General features: G+C 44.8%; 1 protein-coding gene across 2 annotated transcripts in view; it reads right to left on the bottom strand.

Moving 5' to 3' along the window:
- Nucleotides 1–1,662: 1,662 nt before the first annotated feature.
- LOC129585153 (uncharacterized) overlaps nucleotides 1,663–20,279 on the bottom strand; it is a 29,248-nt gene continuing 10,631 nt past the window's right edge. For both annotated transcript variants that reach the window (XM_055477737.1, XM_055477736.1), the window contains exon 2: nucleotides 1,663–2,632. In XM_055477737.1, coding sequence (XP_055333712.1) covers nucleotides 1,812–2,632 — 821 coding nt within the window. In that variant the 3' untranslated portion in view covers nucleotides 1,663–1,811. The remainder of the gene's footprint in view (nucleotides 2,633–20,279) is intronic.

The following is a 20,279-nucleotide window of genomic DNA, read 5'->3' as shown; positions in this document are numbered from 1 at the left end:
GTACATAGTGGTCATTGAGTGACCACTGGTCAGCAGCGACCGGAAATCCGAAAAACGTAGTTTTGACTAAACGCAATTAAAATTAATGCGAAGAAAATGCAAACAAATTGTGTAATGACTGCTCTAAGTAGCTCTGAAACTGCTATGATCCATACTACCCTGAACAATCCGAATTCAAAAGATTCTGCAGTGCAGCTGCTTGTTTGTGTAACGCTGTTATTGCCGTTCACTGGATAGTGATGGTAGCTCGGTCACTCACTCATCTAGCAATTTTGTTCACTGGATTTTGTTTCCTTCGAAACTTGGGCTGATTCTAACATGGTTCGGAAATCAGATTTTTCTTTTTAGGCATTTGAACATTGTGATTTACAGCAATCCTGCTATTAAGATTCAGCATGTTTGCAAAAAAAAATAATAAAATAATAAATAATAATTTAAAATAATTAAATTTAAATTCATTCGATTGTTATTGTTGAGCGAAGCTCGCTTTGTACACATTCAAAATAAATTAAATTTATTACAGTACTTACTTAATACTTTAGCAAATTTTCTAAGCAACTGGCACTGTTATTATGCTCAAGGTCACCTTGTGAGCTTTACCAAAGCCAGTTTTGCCGGAACCGGCATCCGTGGGGCGGGTTCAAATAATTTTTTCAGAAATAAAATGCATGTGACACAGTTTCTGAACATGCTGAATCTAATGGCGTTTACCGTTTTTTTGATTATTTTCTAGTTTTCCCGATCTCGATGTCTCAGCTTTTTTTGTACTTATATTATGAAACCATACAGCTTGCGCAACGCCGATCAAGTGACCATCAAGACCAGAGTAGCAACGAAGTGTGGGGAGACAACGCTATCCTGGAGACTGGGAAAACTTCTGGATAAAGTTCAGGATTACGGCAGTGATATTTTTGGTTTACCTACGCTTGGCTGTTTTAAGAGCGCTCTGTACGCAATTAATTTCTGTTAATTCGTTTTCGATCAATCGCTTTTTTGGTGTACTGTTTTTGGTATCGTCTTTTTTGTATAGTGTCTCTCTCATTGATGTCCTTTTCCCTTTCATTTATGATACTCTATTTAGCGATTCTCCAGCCAGGTTTAAAATCCCATGCTAGATGTCATCCTAGCCGGATATGGGCTACCTGCACTGACTCAAATTAAATTAAATTTAAATTATGGATCTTGTTCCTTGATTATTGTTCCTTGATAGAGATTATATAGAGATACTAAGAGATACTCGTATCTCGGCCTTGCCCCCCGATCTACTGTAGTCCTATAATTGTGACGTTGCGAAGCGCGCTTCTGGTGGCATTGCTTGTCGCTCGTCGCTTTTATCCAGTCTGCGCTCTATCTATCAGAGATAGAGCGCAGACTGGATAAAAGCGACGAGCGACAAGCAACTGCCACCAGAAGCGCGTTTGCGCAACGTCACAATTAATATGTAGCGTTCTTTTTTTAGTGGTGTTCCCACAATACTAAATAGCTGCTGGCATAATTATTTTAGGTTCGTCAGGTATGATAAAGTACAATAAAATTTGTTCTTCATGGTACTGAATTAAATCCGGCAAGTTTTTTTTTCAAGAAAGCGTCAGTAATTGAGAACAGACTTTATGGAAAATTGCTACGAGTAGTGAAGAAACAAGGTTTTCTTGGTTAGTCCTATACAAGTGTCGCTTTACCCACCCCGACTCGGTCAAGCAATCAACTGATGGATGCCTGCGGGATTCGACTCCGAGCACTTTTACGTACACCAAATGGCAAAATTGGAGAAAAAAGAAAAAACATGTATTTGTGACCAAGACACCCCCGTGTTAGGGCCTACGATTTTTCTCGAAAATAAATAGCTCTGTAGTCTGGAATATCCACTCATGTAGGTCCCGGTGCGGACGGAAGAAGCACTGCACATATCCGCCATCCGTCAGTGCGACGCTTTCAAATGTCAGTGTGCGGCGCTGCAGCATTCCTGGACTATTGGGGGGCTGCATGCGTACGGCGCCCCGTGGGCGGTCGGCTTGTGCCAGGCCTTTGGTGGGCAGGAGCCGCCCGTACGGTGCCTCCGCCGGACCGTAGACTAGCCGGCCGTTGTGACGCCACATCAAGTGGTTGTGCAGATTCATGAGAATAGCTTCCGGCAAGGGCAGTCGGATCCTACAAGGGATAACAACGTGATCGCCCTCCGTGGCGGTCATGTACGGCCCGTCGTGCAAGGCAAAGACGTCGCTATGACGCGTGATCAGCGGCAACAGCATATATCTCTGGAGAACGCGCCGCTGGGCGGTGTAACTGCTGGCCGGCGCGGTGATGCACTGCACGGAGCCGCCGGAGCGCATGGTGACGTTCAGGACGATGAGAACGAGGATGTCGTCAGAGCGAGTGAAGTTGTAGGCCTGTCCCGAGACGTCCTCCACCGGCAGCGGTCGGCCGGCTTCGTAGACGGTGCGGTCCTGGTGAAGCCAGGCTACGGCGCGCCAGTCACTGCCAGCTGGCACATCGCATCGGAACGTGGCATCTTCCCCTAGTCGTGGTCGGTATACCATGCTATTCGTCACGGCGTCGCTTGGAGCCAGCTGCGTCAATATGACGCGGTCGTCCTGTCGGTTGTTCAGCATCGCCTCCTCCAGCAGGTCGTTCACTATTAAGTCAACCAGTTACTTCCAGGTTGCATCGAGATTCGAGCATTATGTTCGTGACAGTTTCGGAGCGTCAGTACTCAGCAACAAAAATTTTAAGGGAAGTGACTCGATACATAATTATGTATCGAGTCAACGAATTTTGTGTTATAACGCAAAAATTCGTTTTCATCCACAGGAACTATCGCTGTCGCACACTTCCAAACAGTTTACGGACTGCTTTATAACATTTTGTAGACAAACGACATACCGGGTATGCGTGAACTCCACACAATCAGAAATTTGTACACATAAGCGTGAAATCCGCTTGTGTGCGCAACATCTGGTTGCAAAGTTATGAAGGTACTGTGAGTAACAAAATTCCAATAAGTTTAAATGTATTCCTTGTCAGGTATACCAAAGTTCCCTTTATAGACCAATGTTCTTCAAATTTTGCACCTAAACGCACGTAACTGTAACGATCGTTTTCACACCGAAGTTCGAACCAATGTGCTAGCATTATATTGTTATCAAATTTTGAAATAAATTTCAGAAAATTCAAGATGTAATTTAATCTGAATATTAAAATTTAATTTTAAATTCAAATTTTAAGATTTAATTTGAAATTTAACAAATGAATCGGATCGGTTTTAAACTTTGGATTGATTCAAAAATGATTTTCATAGTTATCTGCATTTACTTACAAACTTTGAAGAGCATCGGTCCATAGTGGGACGTTTGATAGTTGGTACACCACTACACTACAGAGTACACTTAATACGCTTAACTTTTTGGACTTGATCACCTTAATTTGGCTAAAACCTCTTATAAAGGAATGCAGAAAACTGTTTGAAAGTGCGCAAAAGCGGAAGTATCCGTGGATGTAAATGAATTCTGCACTTTGTGCCGGGTCACTCCTTACGGTTAACAGCGAGAAAATAGCTTTGTTGGAAATTTCAGTTTATAATGCAGTACTAATATCATTTTTGAGAAAATACATGAGGTGCTGTAGATAATCCGTTAATGGCAAATTGACAATTACTTCTTGTGCGCTAAATTACCGTATCCAGATTATCCAGATTCAGATCTGCATTGCCCCGAATGAGATACACCAGAGCCACCAAACCAGAGAAGACAGACCAAAACCGATACTAGATTCTGAAAGCCCATAGTCGAAAACCCGGCCAGCACCTGTGGCACGTTTCGTACCAAAGAAAAAAAGTGGATCGTTTCGCTCCTTGTAGTCCCAGTAGACATCCGTATACATTCTGTAGACACCCTGTAGACCTATCGGTAGTCACCTGGTTTCTTAGGATGTATACAGCGTGTCTACAACGGTGTCTACGGATGTCTACCGCTGTATACAGTCAGCCCTTCTTAGGTTCAGCTCGATACTCTGCCTGTATACACCGGTAGTCACCTGAAGACAGCCCGTAGATACCACTGTTGACTGTAGACATACTGTAGTCACCTGGTTTCTTAGGTTTTCTTAGGATGTATGTATATAGACTGTCTATTGTACAGGATGTCTATGTACAGGTTGTCTACAGATGACTACAGTGACTACAAGAAGGAAAAAACGTTCCAGTTTTTTTCTTTGTTACGAAACGTTCCATATATATGGCCACGTTTACCAACTAAAGAATATTTGCCGAGCGTAGCGAGGCTTTCTAATTTCGAGTTCTGACCGAAAACAGCAAGGATTCGGGACGCGGCAGGGGATAGGGAAAATTAATAAAATGCGACATTGGCTAACCATGTCTTTATGATCAGCCGGTTGGTGCAAGCCAAGTTTATTTTTAAACCCAATAGCCCCCGAAGGCGGAGCCGCAGGCGACGCCGAGCTGCGGCGCGGACGGAGCCCGCGAAGCAGCAAGTGAAACAACTGCATGAAAGTTGTTTTAATAATTGAATCATCAACTTTTGTTCTTATTGTAGTCAGGAAGTTTGTAAGGCCGCCCGGCTTGTATCTCTGCTTTCGATCAACAGTTTGCTTAAAAAAATACACTCACGAGCAGTACTCTAATAGAAATCTTCAGATTTTCACAAAACAATTATGAAAGTAAAGAAACAGCAACTGCCTGATAAGACTGCGTTAAAAATTTATTGCACTTTGCCATGTTTGATTTTTAGAGGGCATGCCACCCCACCCAAATTCACACAATGTTTAATAGCGAAAGATTAACTTTCAATCCTATAGGCAGCTAGATTTTAAGGGTTATAAGTACGTAAAAACCCAAAAACTGGGATGGCGAAACGGGAATAGAGGAAACTAAGTAGGGGATTCGAACATAGCACTGTTTTGGATGTTAATTACTATATTCGAAGAAATGTAAAAGTTATTCGAAGAGGATTCCATATTAAGTAAAATGAATAGGTAAACGGGAGACGGAGCTACCGGTACTGTCCAGTATACGGGGCCCGCTAGCCGAGCGGGTGACCAAGCCACCAAGTCAACGACAATATCCAGTGTACGGGGCCGTTAGCTGAACAGGTGACCGAGCTACCGACACTGTCCAGTGTATAAGCCCGTTAGGTAACGAGTGACCGAACTGGCACTGTCCAGTGTCCAGGGCCCGTTAAGGGATTTGGCCCGGTACATAACACCAAATTCATGTATGGAACTTTTGTAGGCACGTATGTATTTTGTAGAAATCCGTTTGCGCGCGCATCATCCGGTTGCGGAGCTATGAGGGTAACAAAATTCCAAAAAGTTTAAATGCATTCAGGTGTACCAAAAGTCTCATTATGGACCGATCCCTTTCAAATTTTGCACGTAAATGCACATAACCATGAAGACTGTTTTGGTACGGATCCAGACTTCTACGATTTTTTTCGAATTGTAAATGGAATTTTAAAATTTTTGATATTCATTTTAAAATTGAAAAAAAATCATGAAAGTCTGGATCCGTACCAAAATAGTCTTCATGGTTATGTGCATTTACTGCAAAATTTGAAAGGGATCGGTCCATAATAATGAGACTTTTGGTACACCTGAATGCATTTAAACTTTTTGGAATTTTGTTACCCTCATAATTCCGCAACCGGATGTTGCGCGCGCAAACGGATTTCACAACTACGTATACAATTCTTTTGGCTACAAAATACCATAAAGCAATGCAAAAACGTGTTCGGGAGTGCGCGACATCGAAAGTTCCCGTGGATGTACATGAATTTGGTTCTATGTACTGGGCCAAATCCCTTAAGTGAGCGGCGGGCCGAGACACCGGTACTGACCAGTACACGGGCGCCCGTTAGGTAAACGAGGGACCGAGCTACCGGTAATTTCGAGCGCACAGAGCCCGCTAGATGAACGAGTAACCGAGCTGTCGGTACTCGGTACTCTTCAGTGCACATAGCCCGTTAGGTGAACAGGTGACCGAGCTCCCGTTACTGTCCAACAAGTTACCGTGGATCACAAGAAACGCGGAGGCGAAGCCGAGGCTGTTTCTTGTAGATCTTTATTACCACAAAAAATAGAAAGGGATACACCAACCCAGCTTTCCTGTACAGAAATCAGCAAAATCCACTGTGATAATCCGAAAGCCCCTTTTTCTAAAATTTCTAAAACCCGGCCAGACGGTCTTGTAATCCGAAAGCCCCTTTTTCTAAAATTTCTAAAACCCGGCCAGACGGTCTTGGTTTTTCTAAAAACTCCTTCGAACAGAGCAAATAAATCACTCGGCAAACCTCAACCACCTAAGTATCTTCAATTCTCCATACGAGTACTTTAGTAAGTACATCAGCACTTGGCTGGAATTTAAATTAAATTAATTAACTGTTGCTATGTTCGTAACTGAAGATTTAAATTCTCTGTATCATAATTGCGTAAGCCGTAAACTTTACTGAGTTCGCCAGCTCGATGCACTGAATCAAGCTGCAATGACTATATACCATTCGATAGCCCTGAAGGTGTGGATTACCCATCAGTATCACAAATCAGTTTTTAGAATAGAAGATAGATTTGAAAGAAAACTTTCAAAAGCTTTTACATATCAGCCTATGGGAAAAGCTAAGAACCCACCACTGCTAAGCCGACCACCCCACCACTGTCTTAACAGCCAGGCTGGCTGAGCAACAAGCTTTGACAATATTTCGTTCCAATTAAATTAACGTTCGATGACAGATTATTCCGTCCAGTGACGGAATATTTCTCATCAAAATTTAGTTCTGAGAAAGAAAATAAAACTGGACAAATGGCCGAGAAGATTCTGCGACTGGGGGACGCAGTGGTCCAGTTTCTTTATACTGTAAACTGTAAAGTGCCTTCAAGAAAACAAAAAAGTAACGGATTTCGAAAATCGGCTTTCGCTAATCGCAGGCAGTTCAGCTAGAAATGCAGTCACGCCCGCCGTTTCTGTAGAAATGGTATCCGAGAAAGGCAAGTGAGACAACTTAGCGTCTTATGTATTTGCTTCTGTGAGCGATGGATCACTGACGTGCACTTTCGCAACGCTACGCCAACGGATTACTGCCTGTGACGTGTCTCGCTTTTCATTGTTTGACGGCTAAAGCCGTTCGTTGTTTGCGATCTCTCGCCATGTGCGTGGGCGGCGCCTAATGCGGATGCGAGCGCACTGAAAGTGGCTCTCCGATCAGTGTTGTTTAGTGTTGATTTGGCATTCATTAAAGTTAGCAATTAGCTACGCGACGTCGTGTGTTTATAAATAGTTGCCGACATCGAATAACAGTCAGGAAATCCGAGGAATCGCATTTTACTGATGATGAGACAACGATGAACATGTCCTTCCGAACTTCGATGAAGGACGCCGATCGGGCGGAAGGCAAGACATGGTTTCAGGATATACCTAAGCATCTGACTGAACGAACCCAAACAGGAAAGGTCATCAATGTACGATCACCGTCACCGAACAGTCCGACGTCAACTCTGAAGAGAAGTGTTAAAGATCTGGAAAACGACTTCGTTTTGATGATGTGGTGGTTTCCCGATAACCAGTTCACTCGTCACTTTCACTGCACCGTTCTGCAGTGGTTGCCTTTCCGTTCCTCCTTTATCCGGTGGTTTTGGTTCCGGTTGATCAGCAGGCTTACCGGCGCCTACTGATCTTGGTCGTTTCCCTGGACTGGGCCCTGCTGCTGAGTGAACTGCCCGATCGCCTGTCTCTGGCCCGCGTCGTTCACTGCGCCACCGTTATGGTCACCGCCGTAATGCTGGCCGCCACCACCGTTATTGTTGGCTTGCGAGTTACCGCCGTTTCCATAGTTGCCGCGGCCATAGCCTCTGCCCCTTCCTCTGTAGCCACCGCCGCGGCTACCACCACCTTGGCCGCTTCCCTGTCTGCCGTCAAAGTTCCCGTTCTCCTGTCTGACGTTTCTCCTTTGAACCACTAAGTCAAATCCATTCGCCACTACATGTCGTCAGCCGCCCTGATTGCGTAGTCGTTCCCATTCTCTGGAGGCGAACAGTTTCCGGTTATGGTTTGGCGGTATGTTGGCGAAAATGCATCCCTGCGTTTGGTGGTTACCAAACAGGCAGTACTGGCACAATTGTACCCCGCTCGCTACCCATCCATCGATCTGGATGAACTTCTGTTCTGTCCTCGAACCTTGTTGCGGTTGATAGTTTCCACGGTTCTGTTGGTAGTTTCCTTGACCCTGATTACGGTTGAAGTTTCCATTTCCTTGACCATTATTCCAGTTTCCATTATTAGCCATGCCTTGCTGAGGCACCCCTACGTTCAGGAGATTCGGCAGAGCGGGTCCTACCACTCCTGCCGGCGCCACATTCTGAACTGCTGGCTTCTCTTGCGCCGTTCGTTGTATTGCAGCGACCATGGCGTATGATACTGGTTGTCCCGTTTGACTGTCAATGAAGGTCACTGTCTCTCTTGGACTTGCGACCGGTGATCCATTTCCGTACTTGGCCCTTAGCCGAGCAGCTGTATTCCGTTGTTGTGGTGTCTCCTCGACTTGGCCCGAGCGAATAGTTACGCATTCGGTTTGGTTACGCTAACCTTCAGCCACTTTATATTTCTTTTCTCCGGCTGACCAGGAGTGGAAGAAGTCTTTGATATCGGTTGGCGTTCTCAACCTTTGTGAGCGCAATGCCTTATAAAGGTTATTAGCAACCCCGATCAGGGAACCGACCACCTGTTTCTCAGTGATGACCTTTTTTGCTTCAAACGTCATCATGGCCTGGTAGAACTGTTCCAGCGTTTCTCTTCCGGGTTTAATTTCCTTGCCATGGCCTCACGTAAGCCGTATACTTCTTCATCTCGGACGTCGAATTCGTCTTTAAATTTGTTCAACCATTCCGTTATCGTGTTAACTTGTTTTTCCGCATCTTCAATGTCTCTTTCTCCCTCGAACCAGCTCTTCGCCGGTCCTTTAACAGCACTGGCTATGTTGATCAAGATCTGGAAGTCGGTCAGGTCGTATGTGCGTTGTGTGTCTTTCATTAACCGGACCCATCCGTTTACCGCGTCGCGACTACCGCCAAAGGTCGCGAGTGTTGTCTTCCGACCCATATTTTTGATGGGTTTTGCCATCTCTCTTGTGTCAGTTTCTTCGTCTCTCTCATTCCGCACTTTCCTGAAATATCTGCCACCGTGTTCATGAAGAAGGGGGGGTTCATCTCAACGTTCTTCATCTCTGATGACCTTTGCTTGGGGTTGCCGGGGGATTTGGGAATGTTCTGCTCGACTCGTGTGTGGATAACTTTCTGATGGCAGGTTTTGGTCATCGGAGACCCTATCCGTTTCCTGATCTATTTCCGTTTTAAAGTCTCCTCGGCCGCCACCCGTTCGTAGCGGCATTTCAAAGTGGAAACTCTTGCCCTTTTCGTGTACGTTACTATAACTGGGCGGTGGTGATTTCGCTGTCGCCGTTTTGACTCTATATTGCACGAGTTGTTCATGCTTATGTATATTTGACGTCTGGAGGGCCTTGTTCTCATCTTCCAGCCGTTTAGTTCTCAGATGGAGTTCTTTTCTTTAACTCTTCAAATCGGCGTTTTCTTGTTTGACCTACTGCATGTGATCATGCAGTTTGGAAGTTCTCTTGCACGACCTTTTCGTTTTCCTGCTCCATCTAATTGATGTGTTCGGCCAGTTGATTCACTTCTCGTTTGAGTTTCTGGTACTCCTCAGCGGCTGATTTCAACTGATTCCTAACTTCAGTCACTTCATCATTTTTGGTCATCGCGGTTCTGGTCATTTCATAAAGTTCGCTGTTAAGTCTTACGTTATCCTGTGTCTGTTGAACGCCTTTTTGTTGCCATTCATTATCTTTCAGTTCCAGTGCTGTGACCATTGTGTCCAGCCAGAGCACTTGGGTTGCCACTTTAGACCTTCCTTAGTGACCTTTTGATTTTCCTCTATGACCTTTCGTTCTCCTGAGTCACCTTTGGGATATCACCTTTTAGCCGTTCTCCTTCGGTTGCTGCGAGATCTCTCGAATCCCGCGCCGCTTTAACTGCTTCATCTCGTTTTCTTTCAGCTTCTTCCACACGTTTCTGATGACCGTTTAGTTCGCTTTGCAAAGTAGCGATACTTTCGTCCCGTAGCTTCAGGTCGTTCCTGAGCTTAAATGTCTCTGTCGCTATTGTCGTTAGCTTCTGTGTTGCCGTCGCAAAGTTGGGTGCGTACTCGTCCCGTTTAGCTTCTGCTTCGATGACCTTTCGACGCAGCTGGTCACATTCATCCTTCAGTTCAGCTATGTGCCGTGACTTTTCAGCTGACTCCTCGGACATGCTCCCGTTAAGGTCACTGACTGGAAGATGATGATATTCCAGCTCTCTGTCTTCTGCTGTTTTCAAATACTCGTCCGCGATTTCTTTTTGTCGCTCGTTTTTAATTTTCCATTCATCCGCCGCACTTTCCAGGTCACCCTGTTGTTGTTCTAATTCGTACAGTAGGGTTTCTGAAGTCAATAATCTGTCCCAATACTCCTGTTTCCTTTTGATCGCCTGGCTTTCTTTGGCGTCAAGTTGGTTATCGGGTAGCGACTGCATCAGCAAAATGAGCTGGTTATCGGGAACCAGTGGTGAATCAAAGGTCACCACAGATCAGGACTGTGGAAGCGAATGGAAGGTCACCGCAGAATAGAACTGCGAGTGGAAACGCGCAACGGAACAAAATGTCACTGCGGAATTGTACTGCGAGTGGAAATTGTCGTGACGGTAGCGCGACATTCCAAAATGAGCAGCAAAATGAAAGGTTGCCGTTTTGCTGCAAAAAAGTGTTAGCGAAAAGACGCGCACAACGAAATACAAAAATTTAACAAGCGCTGCTGAACCAAAAGAAGTTGCAGAATAGCACTTCCGATGGCGATGAAGAAGTGCACCATTCGAGATTCCGATAGTACATAGAAGAAAACGGCATACCGAATCGACAGAGGTCACCACCTTTCGTAGGAAAAGTGCAAGAGTAAGGTCAAGGAGCAAGTGCAAACGCTGAAGGTCACGACGTACGTGTCCTGTCAAAAGGTCAAGAAACGGACTTGACACTGCGAACAGCGCAGCAAAAGGATAGCAAACGGGCACCACAAGTCTCTGACGATTCACAGAATGATGCAGAAAGGCTGCAACGGAAGGATTTCTGGCAAAATTTGGCCTACCGACCTAACGGAAACCACGGGATGTGGATGCTGGTCTCTCCGAAAGCAAGAAATAGAATGTCAGAAATAGAAAATAGACAGAAATAGACAGAAAGCGAGAAATAGAATGTCTAAAGAAGATTACTGGGTCATGCAGCAACTTTGAACGCAAGCTGAAAAAAAAAGATTAGAAGAGTTGGTTACCGGGAAACCAGCTCAGAGGTCATTGAACCCAGTCCCAATATTTAACGCAGCCGAATATAACCATCGCTCGCTGACCTGAAAGATCCATGAAATGCACCGCCGAAAGATAAACCGCTGAATTACGGAGAAAAAGTCTCCATACAAAAGTTGCGAAGTGGTGGATTCGTCATAAAACGGAATGAAAGGTCATTAGCCAGAACTGATGGAATGTCTTCGTAAACTGATCAGACGCGAAGTAATAATGAAGTGACACAAAAGGTCACTAACTGGATGAACGAGAACGATCAAAAGATGCTCGTATATGAAAGGTCACCAGAAGAACAGAGACAGTGAACAAGAAGAACTGACACTGGCTGAGCGAATAACGCGAGAAGTTATCGAGAAGCTGCGACAAAAACCGAACGATGACCGAAAGGAGGAAGTGCTGTATCAGATGATAACCGAAGTGGCCAAAGGTCACGTGGCTAGCACTTTAGCGAACAAGCAAGTGCATAATGTTGAAAAGGTCACTGGGGATAAAACGGCTGCAAAGAAACAAGAGTGTGAGGAGTTAAAAGTAGCGAACAAGAAAACGACAAAAGAGTCCTATCATGTCCGAACTGACGTGTCAGAAAGAATTGATCATTTGAGCTCGATATTGAAGAATAACACTTTAGCGAAGGGGCAAGTGTATCCCGACATGAATTCGGGACCTGTATCGTTAATTCCAGTGAAGTGCACTATCCGAAATCTTAAAATTTAAAACGGAAGATTGCCTAAACGAATTGAGGCGTACACACACGAAGTTAAAGTCGGAGATATAAAGGTCACTGCAATGTTAGACACTGGTGCTAAAACGTCGTTTATCGGTCAACCGTTATGTGAGAGGAACGGCCTCACAACGATACCACTGCCACCTGATAAAATAGTGAAGATGAACGGAATCAGTTGTACATCAGGTTTCATCGGAACCCACCACTGTGTGGGACCAGTGACCTTAAGGAAACGAACAACTCAACACTCTTTCTACGTTCGACCGAAAAACCGAAAATGTGCAAGTATTACTGGGATTCGACTTTTTAGCGAAGAAGTTCGTACTGAATGTAGCGAAGAAGTCCGTACTGATTGATAATCATGGTGAGGAGGAAGTCGAAGATGAACCGAAAACAACTGTTAAAGTACAAGCTGGAAAGGTCACCGGACTTGTAAACGGGACACCGAAAGTCAAAATGGATAAAAAGGCTATCCCAGTACCAGAAGCACTGGGAATGCAAGACGTCATGAACCAAAGAAGGGAAGGTTCAGCACCTGCTCAACCGTCGATATTCGAGCGAACTGCAACTATCCAAAACGAGATAGGGAACAGAATAGGACAATCATCAGCTAAATCAACAGAACAGGAAAAGGGCATTATCCCAGTACCAGACGCACTGGGAACGGAAAATAAAAGGTCTCCAACGCTCGAACAGATAGCTGCCATACAGAACGAGGCGACAATCGCAGCGAAACAAGTACTTGTGCCAGGCTTGGAGTGGGCGAAGCTTATCCCAGAACCAGAGGCACTGGGAATAAAAGCAGTTAAAGTCTGGAGATAAAATGAATGAAAGGTCATGGAAAGTTTCAGAACGAAAAACCAAAGCAGAACAGACGCTCGCTAGCAAAATTTTCGACAAAGCGGTTGTACAGTTAAAAGGTCACCAAGCGGATACAGAACCAGAGGCCCTCGAAATATCCTCGGACGAGAGAAGCGTGATTCCAATCGGAAAGGTCAGTCCACAAAACTCAAAGGACACTAACTCCAGAAGAACGAGCCGGAAGTTGTGAGCATGGTTATTACGAGGACCCGTGCAGAATGCAGCCGCAATTGGAATGCACTGAATGTTGTCGACATGCCTCTCAAAATGACCCCTCAGAATGGCCAAAGTGTGATACCGCACTGGCAGACCTCAAAAGTCAGGTTCAGAGAAAAGTGAAAAGTATTATACGAACAAACGGAATGTGGAAACCACACATCGAACGATATCACTGGAACAGATACCAGGCCTGGTTGTCATGTGTGAAAATCTTTAAAACCGGAAGAGGAAAATGGTTAGCTATTGGCAGCGGTGTGTGGATAATGAAATCCAGGACCCTCGCGAACCAATATTACCGCAACGGAAACTTGAAAGAGAGATACAGGAAATAAACGAAGAGATTCAGTTTTGGGACGACGCCAGAATAGAATTGTTTTGGGACTTTCGCATCAACCGCATGTACAAAGGTCAGGAGGACGGTTATATTCCCAACGGGACTCGGTAAACAGGTTCACGAGTCATTCGACGTATTCAACAAGGCATTAAAGAAGGACGATTGGGACCTGTTCGAGAATTATTGGAAAACGTTCGAAGTAGAAATTCCCATATTCGACGTAAGGGAAATGCGCGAACTACAAGTACTTCAAAAAAGAAGGTTACCGGAATAAATGATCAAGAAGAAGGTGACATTTGCACCAGACCCAGACGGAATGGAGTATCCAGAACGCGGTTGTGATAGGTGTACGAAACGATCCCGAGTGATGATTGGGTAACTGAAGAACTGATGGCATATTGTGTCTTTGTTGGCCCTAAGAGACCTGAAGGCTACGAGAACAAATAAAAGGACAAGGCCGATAAGGAGACAACAGCGAAGACAGCTAAGGAAGAAACATTGAAAGAAACTGAAGAACGACCCATATGAGCTTTCAACATAGGCCAAATGTTAACCTACAGAGGAGAATTGTGGAAAAATTAAAAGAAGAAGTCCAAAGGATATCAGATGGGTTACAAAACCCAGTAACAGAAGCAAAAAACGACGAAGGTTCATCCGATTACGGTGAGGAACGGCCACCGGTCGAAAAGACTAAAAGGTCTATAATGAGCCCCGAAGAAATTGATGAATTAGAAAGGTCAGACTCCGAACAAGTGGAAAGGTCATCTACGAAAACACGAGTATCACGCAGTCAACCGAGAATTGCAGCGAAATACGGAAGGAAGACAAAGGAAACGGGAAAGCCTATGCTCAAAATTCCGAAAGCAAAAACACTTCACGGAAGATGAGAGTGACCTTTCATCAGCAGACGAAAGAGTCGATGAGCGTCCACTTGAAAAAACTAACAAAGGTCATAACACTGAACATCAGAATAACAGCAGTGACTCCGATTCGGAGTGGACGAGCTCAAGCGAAGATGGAATCCGAATGGACCCAGAAAATGTCACCGCAGTATTCAAATTCAAACGACCTCAAACGGAGAGGCAGTTAAGGTCATTTCTTGGACTGGCAAATTACTATCGGAAATTTATAATGGGATATGCACAGAAAACATGCCATTGTATGAACTGCTGAGACAAGATAAGCAAGTAAAAAAGAACTGGACAGAATTACACGAAAAGGAGTTCCACAGTTAGAAGCAACTGCGAAGGTCAAGTATTGGCTAAATTTGATCCGGCAAAACCGACTGTTATAGAATTCGACGCGAGCAAAGAAGGAATTGGAGCTGTTTTGTCACAAGATGGTCACCCGATTAAATACGCGAGTCGTGTCTTACATGGAGCGGAAAGGAATTACGGTGTAATGGAATGGGAATGTCTGGCAGTAGTGTTCGCTGTCAAAAAATTCAAGCCGTTCATTGATTATTCGAAATTCGCCGTAAGAACGGATCGCTGACCAACTTATTGAGGTCTGAAACGAACAAAGTTGAGAGGAACCCGCGATTAACGAGATGGGCGATAGCATTACAAGGTCATCAGTTTAAAATCGAATATAAACTGGGAAAGTATTGCGATAACGCGGACGCATTATCCAGAGCGCCAGTTGAAGGCCCGACATGCCATGAAAAACCGTTTGACGAGATTCCGAACTTCGAAGATTATAAAAAGGAATTCAACCCGAAGAAACCAGGACAGCTGCTTCTGCAAATGGTCGAGCAGAGAGAATAACGCGTACAGGTCAACTCAGCTACGGCCAACGAGTCGGCTAAGAACGGGATTAACGTTAACTGTGTAAAAAGCTGGTTACCCAGTGTGAGTGACTTAAAGGTCACCGGACTCGGCACGGAACCCGAAGTTCAAGATGGAAATGTCACCGGACTTGATGAATCAACGGAACATCGAGATGACTTGTGGTAACGGACAAAGTTGCACAGGCGTTGAACGAGTGTCCGATCAAGTTGTTACGATTCCCGAAACAGATGAAAAGAGGTATCTACCGCGATGCAAGGTCATCAGAGATTCAGTACAGCGAACTCAGTACAGCGACAGTCAGCATTGTTAACCTTTAAGGTGATGAAGGAGAAAAAGACGATACGAATCTGCAACTGCGGTACAAAGAGCTCAAAGATCCCCATCTGGCAATGATAACTGATGAATTGGAACATTTACCAGATGCTGAAACAAGATTGAATTTTGAGGTTTATTACCAGTTGTGGAATGACATATTGTACCGAGTAAAGGATAAGAACGGGAAATGTGAAAGGTCATATATGGTACCGTTGTCAATGCGAAGGGCGATAATTCACGCCTTGCACAACGAGAAAGCAGCAGGACATCTGGGATTTGAAAAGACATTGTCAGCGATAAGATTCCGGTACTATTATGATCGAATGAGTAGCAATGTGAAGAACTATATACTCGCTTGTCAAGGATGTCAATTTCGCAAAACGCCGAGGAAATTCCCACCTGGGAAACTGCAAAAAATAAAAGTTGTACTCCCGTTTTACCGAGTCTACGCTGACCTTAAAAGACCGTTATTATCGACGAAGAAACGTGGATATAAGTACACAGCGGTTTCATCGACCAGTTGACGAAATACGTTATTGCGGTACCAGTGTAAACGGCGACGGCAAAAGAATTCGCGAAAGTGTTCGTTAAACATGTTATATTGGTACATGGAGCACCGCACATCCTACACACGGATCGGGAACGGCACTTTGCACCAAAGTACTACAAAGGTCACCAATGTGTTCAAAATTAAACAAGTTCCAAACGGCGTATGATCCGAAAGGTCAAGGTCAAGTTGAACGACAGATGCAGACAGTTGCACATGGCTTTCCTGAACACACACAGCTCCTGCAGTTCCTTGCCTTGTTCCTTGTTCCTTGCTTGCACAGTTCCTGAAGGCGGGAAATGAAAGAAAGTTCAACAAGTACCTTCCGTACGTTATTTCAGCGATGAATAAAGCGGTACACGCTGCAACCGAGTATTCGGCATACTACATGTTACATGGAAGAGAAATGACAATGCCCGAAGATGTGGCAACGAAAACGAATGTACCGGATGATTATGGGACTCCAGACGAATGGGTGGAGACCATGAAAAAGAATTTTACCTTTGTGGAAGAAGTGGCCAAATGCAACATTAAGGACGCCAACGAGAGGAATGCATGCGGAAATTTACAACAAAAAGAAATCAGAACCGAACTTTAAGTCGGCGACTTCGTACTAATACGACTTCCGAAGGATACGAAACACGAAAAGACAGAAATGGATGCAATCAATGGAAAAGATGGTTTTAGTGTGGACAAACCGTAAAGGAAAAGAAGAAGACCGAAGAAAGAAGACAAAGATTTCGAAACAGCAGTTACAATAAAGTTGAACGCAGACCTGCAAACGCCGCAAACCTGCTAATCGATACCGTTTTAATTGTTATAGTAGGTAAGCGTGGTATATGGACAGGTAGGAACGACCGAGTCCCAATATACTTTGAATCGGAAAGTATCGGAAACCCGTTAAAAACGTCAACACCTAAAAGAATAGAAGGTGACCCGAATTACACGTTTACTATGGCGACGAATCAGCGTCATCTGCATGAACGGCGCAGAATGGCCCGGGGACAGATCAACTCGTTCACTACGGTGGTCAAGCGTACTATCTGTATCAGGATCCGGGAGCCTCAACGAGCTATCAGGATATGCCTAATTGGGTGCACCACGGTACATCTGCACAACCAGCCCTAAGGCAGGTGAACAGAAAGGTCACCAGACCAAAAAGGTCACGGCGAGTAAGGAATGGACGGTCGAGCCTCAAGCACCGATACCGTTGGGTAAAAGGAATGTACCATCCACATCAAAGAATCAAGAGATTATACATTTCCGACTTCCGAAATGCAGATCTTACACGGTGAAATATACTGGAGTGGATCATAACGAACAAAAGGTCACTGCTTGTATAGTCGACAAAAAAACCAAAAAAGAAATCGACTCATACTCAAGCGCGGCAGATAAATTTATCAAAGACGAAATTTCAGTAAGGTCAAAAAACGCTGTACTGGAAGCTTTACAGGTTATCCCATCAGAGGAACGTCATAATCTGAGAGTCCTCATCCAGATGATCAAACATGTAGTGGCTAAAACAGCAGCAGAAGAAAATGCGTGGATTCGTATTAGAATGAGCACGAATGACGACCACTTGGCATATACATACGCGGTTGATGGAAAATTGCTGACAGCCGAACAATGCCACTTAAGGCTCCGCAATCGGACAAAAAGAAATAAACGCTCGATGATTACGAATCAACCCTCAAGTATACGGATGCGACTTGTAGGAATATGACTCTGAAGCTCGATATAGAAGAGGGACCACCGGAAATGATTACAGAGGTCATAGTCGATCCAATAACGGAAGACCCGATTCCATTTGCACCATGGGATGTGTCAGAAGCAAGCGGTCGTACCGTAAATCAGACAGCGCTAGAAAGGATGTACAATATGATACTGCAAACCGATCGGGATGATCCAACTGTTTTGGCGAATGCGATGATCAGCATTAAGCGACACCGAGCGGAAACAGACGGTGCCCATTTCAGACTTACCTAAAGAATGGAAAATGGAGCATTCAAAACGGTGTTTTACGATGCAAAATTAACGCCTCTTTGGGAAATCACAACAGCGCCACACTTGGAGATTCAAGCTGGACTATCGGCACAGGAAAGTCAAGCCGAAACCGCCGCAGACAAAGCACAGGGCGCACCGACAGCCGCAGTTGAAGAAACTGGAAGCGCCAGACAGTCGCTACAACGAGTATATGAGATAGTTCAAGGGAATCAAGAACACCTCCAATGTAATGACCCAAACTGTGGAACTTGCAACACAACTGGGGGTTCATATGAAGAAGACGAGACAGTGGAAGAAGAAGAAGAGACGTTAGAAAAGGAAGAGGAACTCCCACCTCAAAAAGTGGTTGTTAAACCGAAGAATTCGGCCAAGCTGGAAGAGGCCATGAACCGAAAGAAGAAGAAGAAAGGTGATAAAAAGGAGACGAAAGGTGATGAAAAGAAAGAAAAAAGGAAAAAGGCGGTGAAAAAGAGCAAAAAGGTACTGAAAAGAAAAATAAAGGCGATGAAAAGCAGAAAAGTAAACCCGCGATTCCAGATGTTGAAATTTTCGACGCACCGCCGGTGGAGATTGCTGAAACCGAAAGGTTGCCGTCACCCCTGACTCCAAGGTAATTTGTTATTGAGTCGGCGACATCCTCAGCCAAAACGATAGCAAAGAAGAAAGTAGTCCCCCGCAGGTCATCTCGGCATCTACGCCGAAAGCGAGGAGGAAGACGTCTCGCGATTCTACGGCATCCGAAATGAGTCTACCCAGCACTTCGACGGTCAGCGCAAGGTCACAGACAGACTCGAAAACGGTTAGAGGAAGGACCACAGAACCGAGGTCACAGCAGAGCTTAGCAGAAGCTCTGGAAAAAGGAAAGAGGAAAGCGAAGAGTGAACCAGTTGAGTCAAAAGCTGCGAAAGACGCGAAAGTTCCAAAATTAACGCGCAGCAAATTTCACCTACACTCAACCGGATAGTGATAGCGAACTTGATTATTCGGGATATGAAGCAACATTTGATGACCCGGATGATGATAATTTAACGGCTGCCGACCTCATCGACACTTTTGATGGAGTCACGAAACCTTGGCGAGTCAGAACAGCGTCAGTTACGACGAAATTTTGGATCGAATTGAAGAAGTATCTGAAGGAAAGGCGTCGCAGTTTCACCAGACCGAAATTCGAATCAGTACTGAAATACGCTCGGAATGCGGGAAAACTTATCCCGAAGCACCCAAACTTCGAGTTTAAAGCGAAGCTGTTTCGACCGGCGAGTGTGAATAAAGAGTTGACGAGCCCCAATGAGGACAGCGTAATGCGCATTGAAAGGGCAATCTCGGGAATGACAAGTCCATTGAGCTCGACGTGTCATTGGATCAGCCAGTACATCAACGCTATTTGGCACGAAAGAAAAGGGATGATAAAAGAAGTCGACACGGCCACCGAACGGATATTACTTAAGATGATTGAAAAGGGCATAGTGCAAACAACGAATGCACATATGGGAGTTCCGATCAGATATAGGGTAGACTTGATACCACCGGAAAAACAGCATCACTGCCACATGTTCGACAGCGAAGTTGCCAGTGGATGTTGCTGGCAGCCAGTCTATGCGCGTACCGCTTAGCACTTCGTCGACTGTTAGTTTTGAGCAACGAGGTCTACTTTCATGGTGTAAGCCACCAGAAGCGCACGATTGGTCATTAACTTTTTCTGCCCAATGGTGCCTTTTGTTTAAAGGATGTTTGACCAATTCCATGAAGTGAGAAAACAAAAGAAACAGAGTAAGACAGGTGCGCCAGATTTACTTGTGATGAAAGGGAAGGGAGACAACAGATCAGTGCTATCTCTTTCATCAGCCCAGATGACCCAGATCGACCGTATATGAGAGCACCGGCTTGCGGTATGCTCACCTGTGCTGCGTCTTCTGGGCTGCTCTAGTTGTCCTCCTTGTATGCCTTTTTGTCGAGCAAGGGTATCATTGGGCAGTCTTCTCAAACTTCCCAATGCTTCCCATTTTTTTGTTGGGTAACGGCACAACATATATCGCTGAAAATTTACCAGTTACATACGAATGCTGTTTAGTACCAGGCCTGATTTTC

This window comes from Paramacrobiotus metropolitanus, unplaced genomic scaffold (assembly GCF_019649055.1).
Source record: "Paramacrobiotus metropolitanus isolate TYO unplaced genomic scaffold, Prichtersi_v1.0 Parri_scaffold0000016, whole genome shotgun sequence".
Taxonomy (NCBI): Eukaryota; Metazoa; Tardigrada; class Eutardigrada; order Parachela; family Macrobiotidae; genus Paramacrobiotus; species Paramacrobiotus metropolitanus.
The sequence above is the reverse complement of the archived record's forward strand: the minus strand, read 5'-3'. Positions and strand labels throughout refer to the sequence as shown.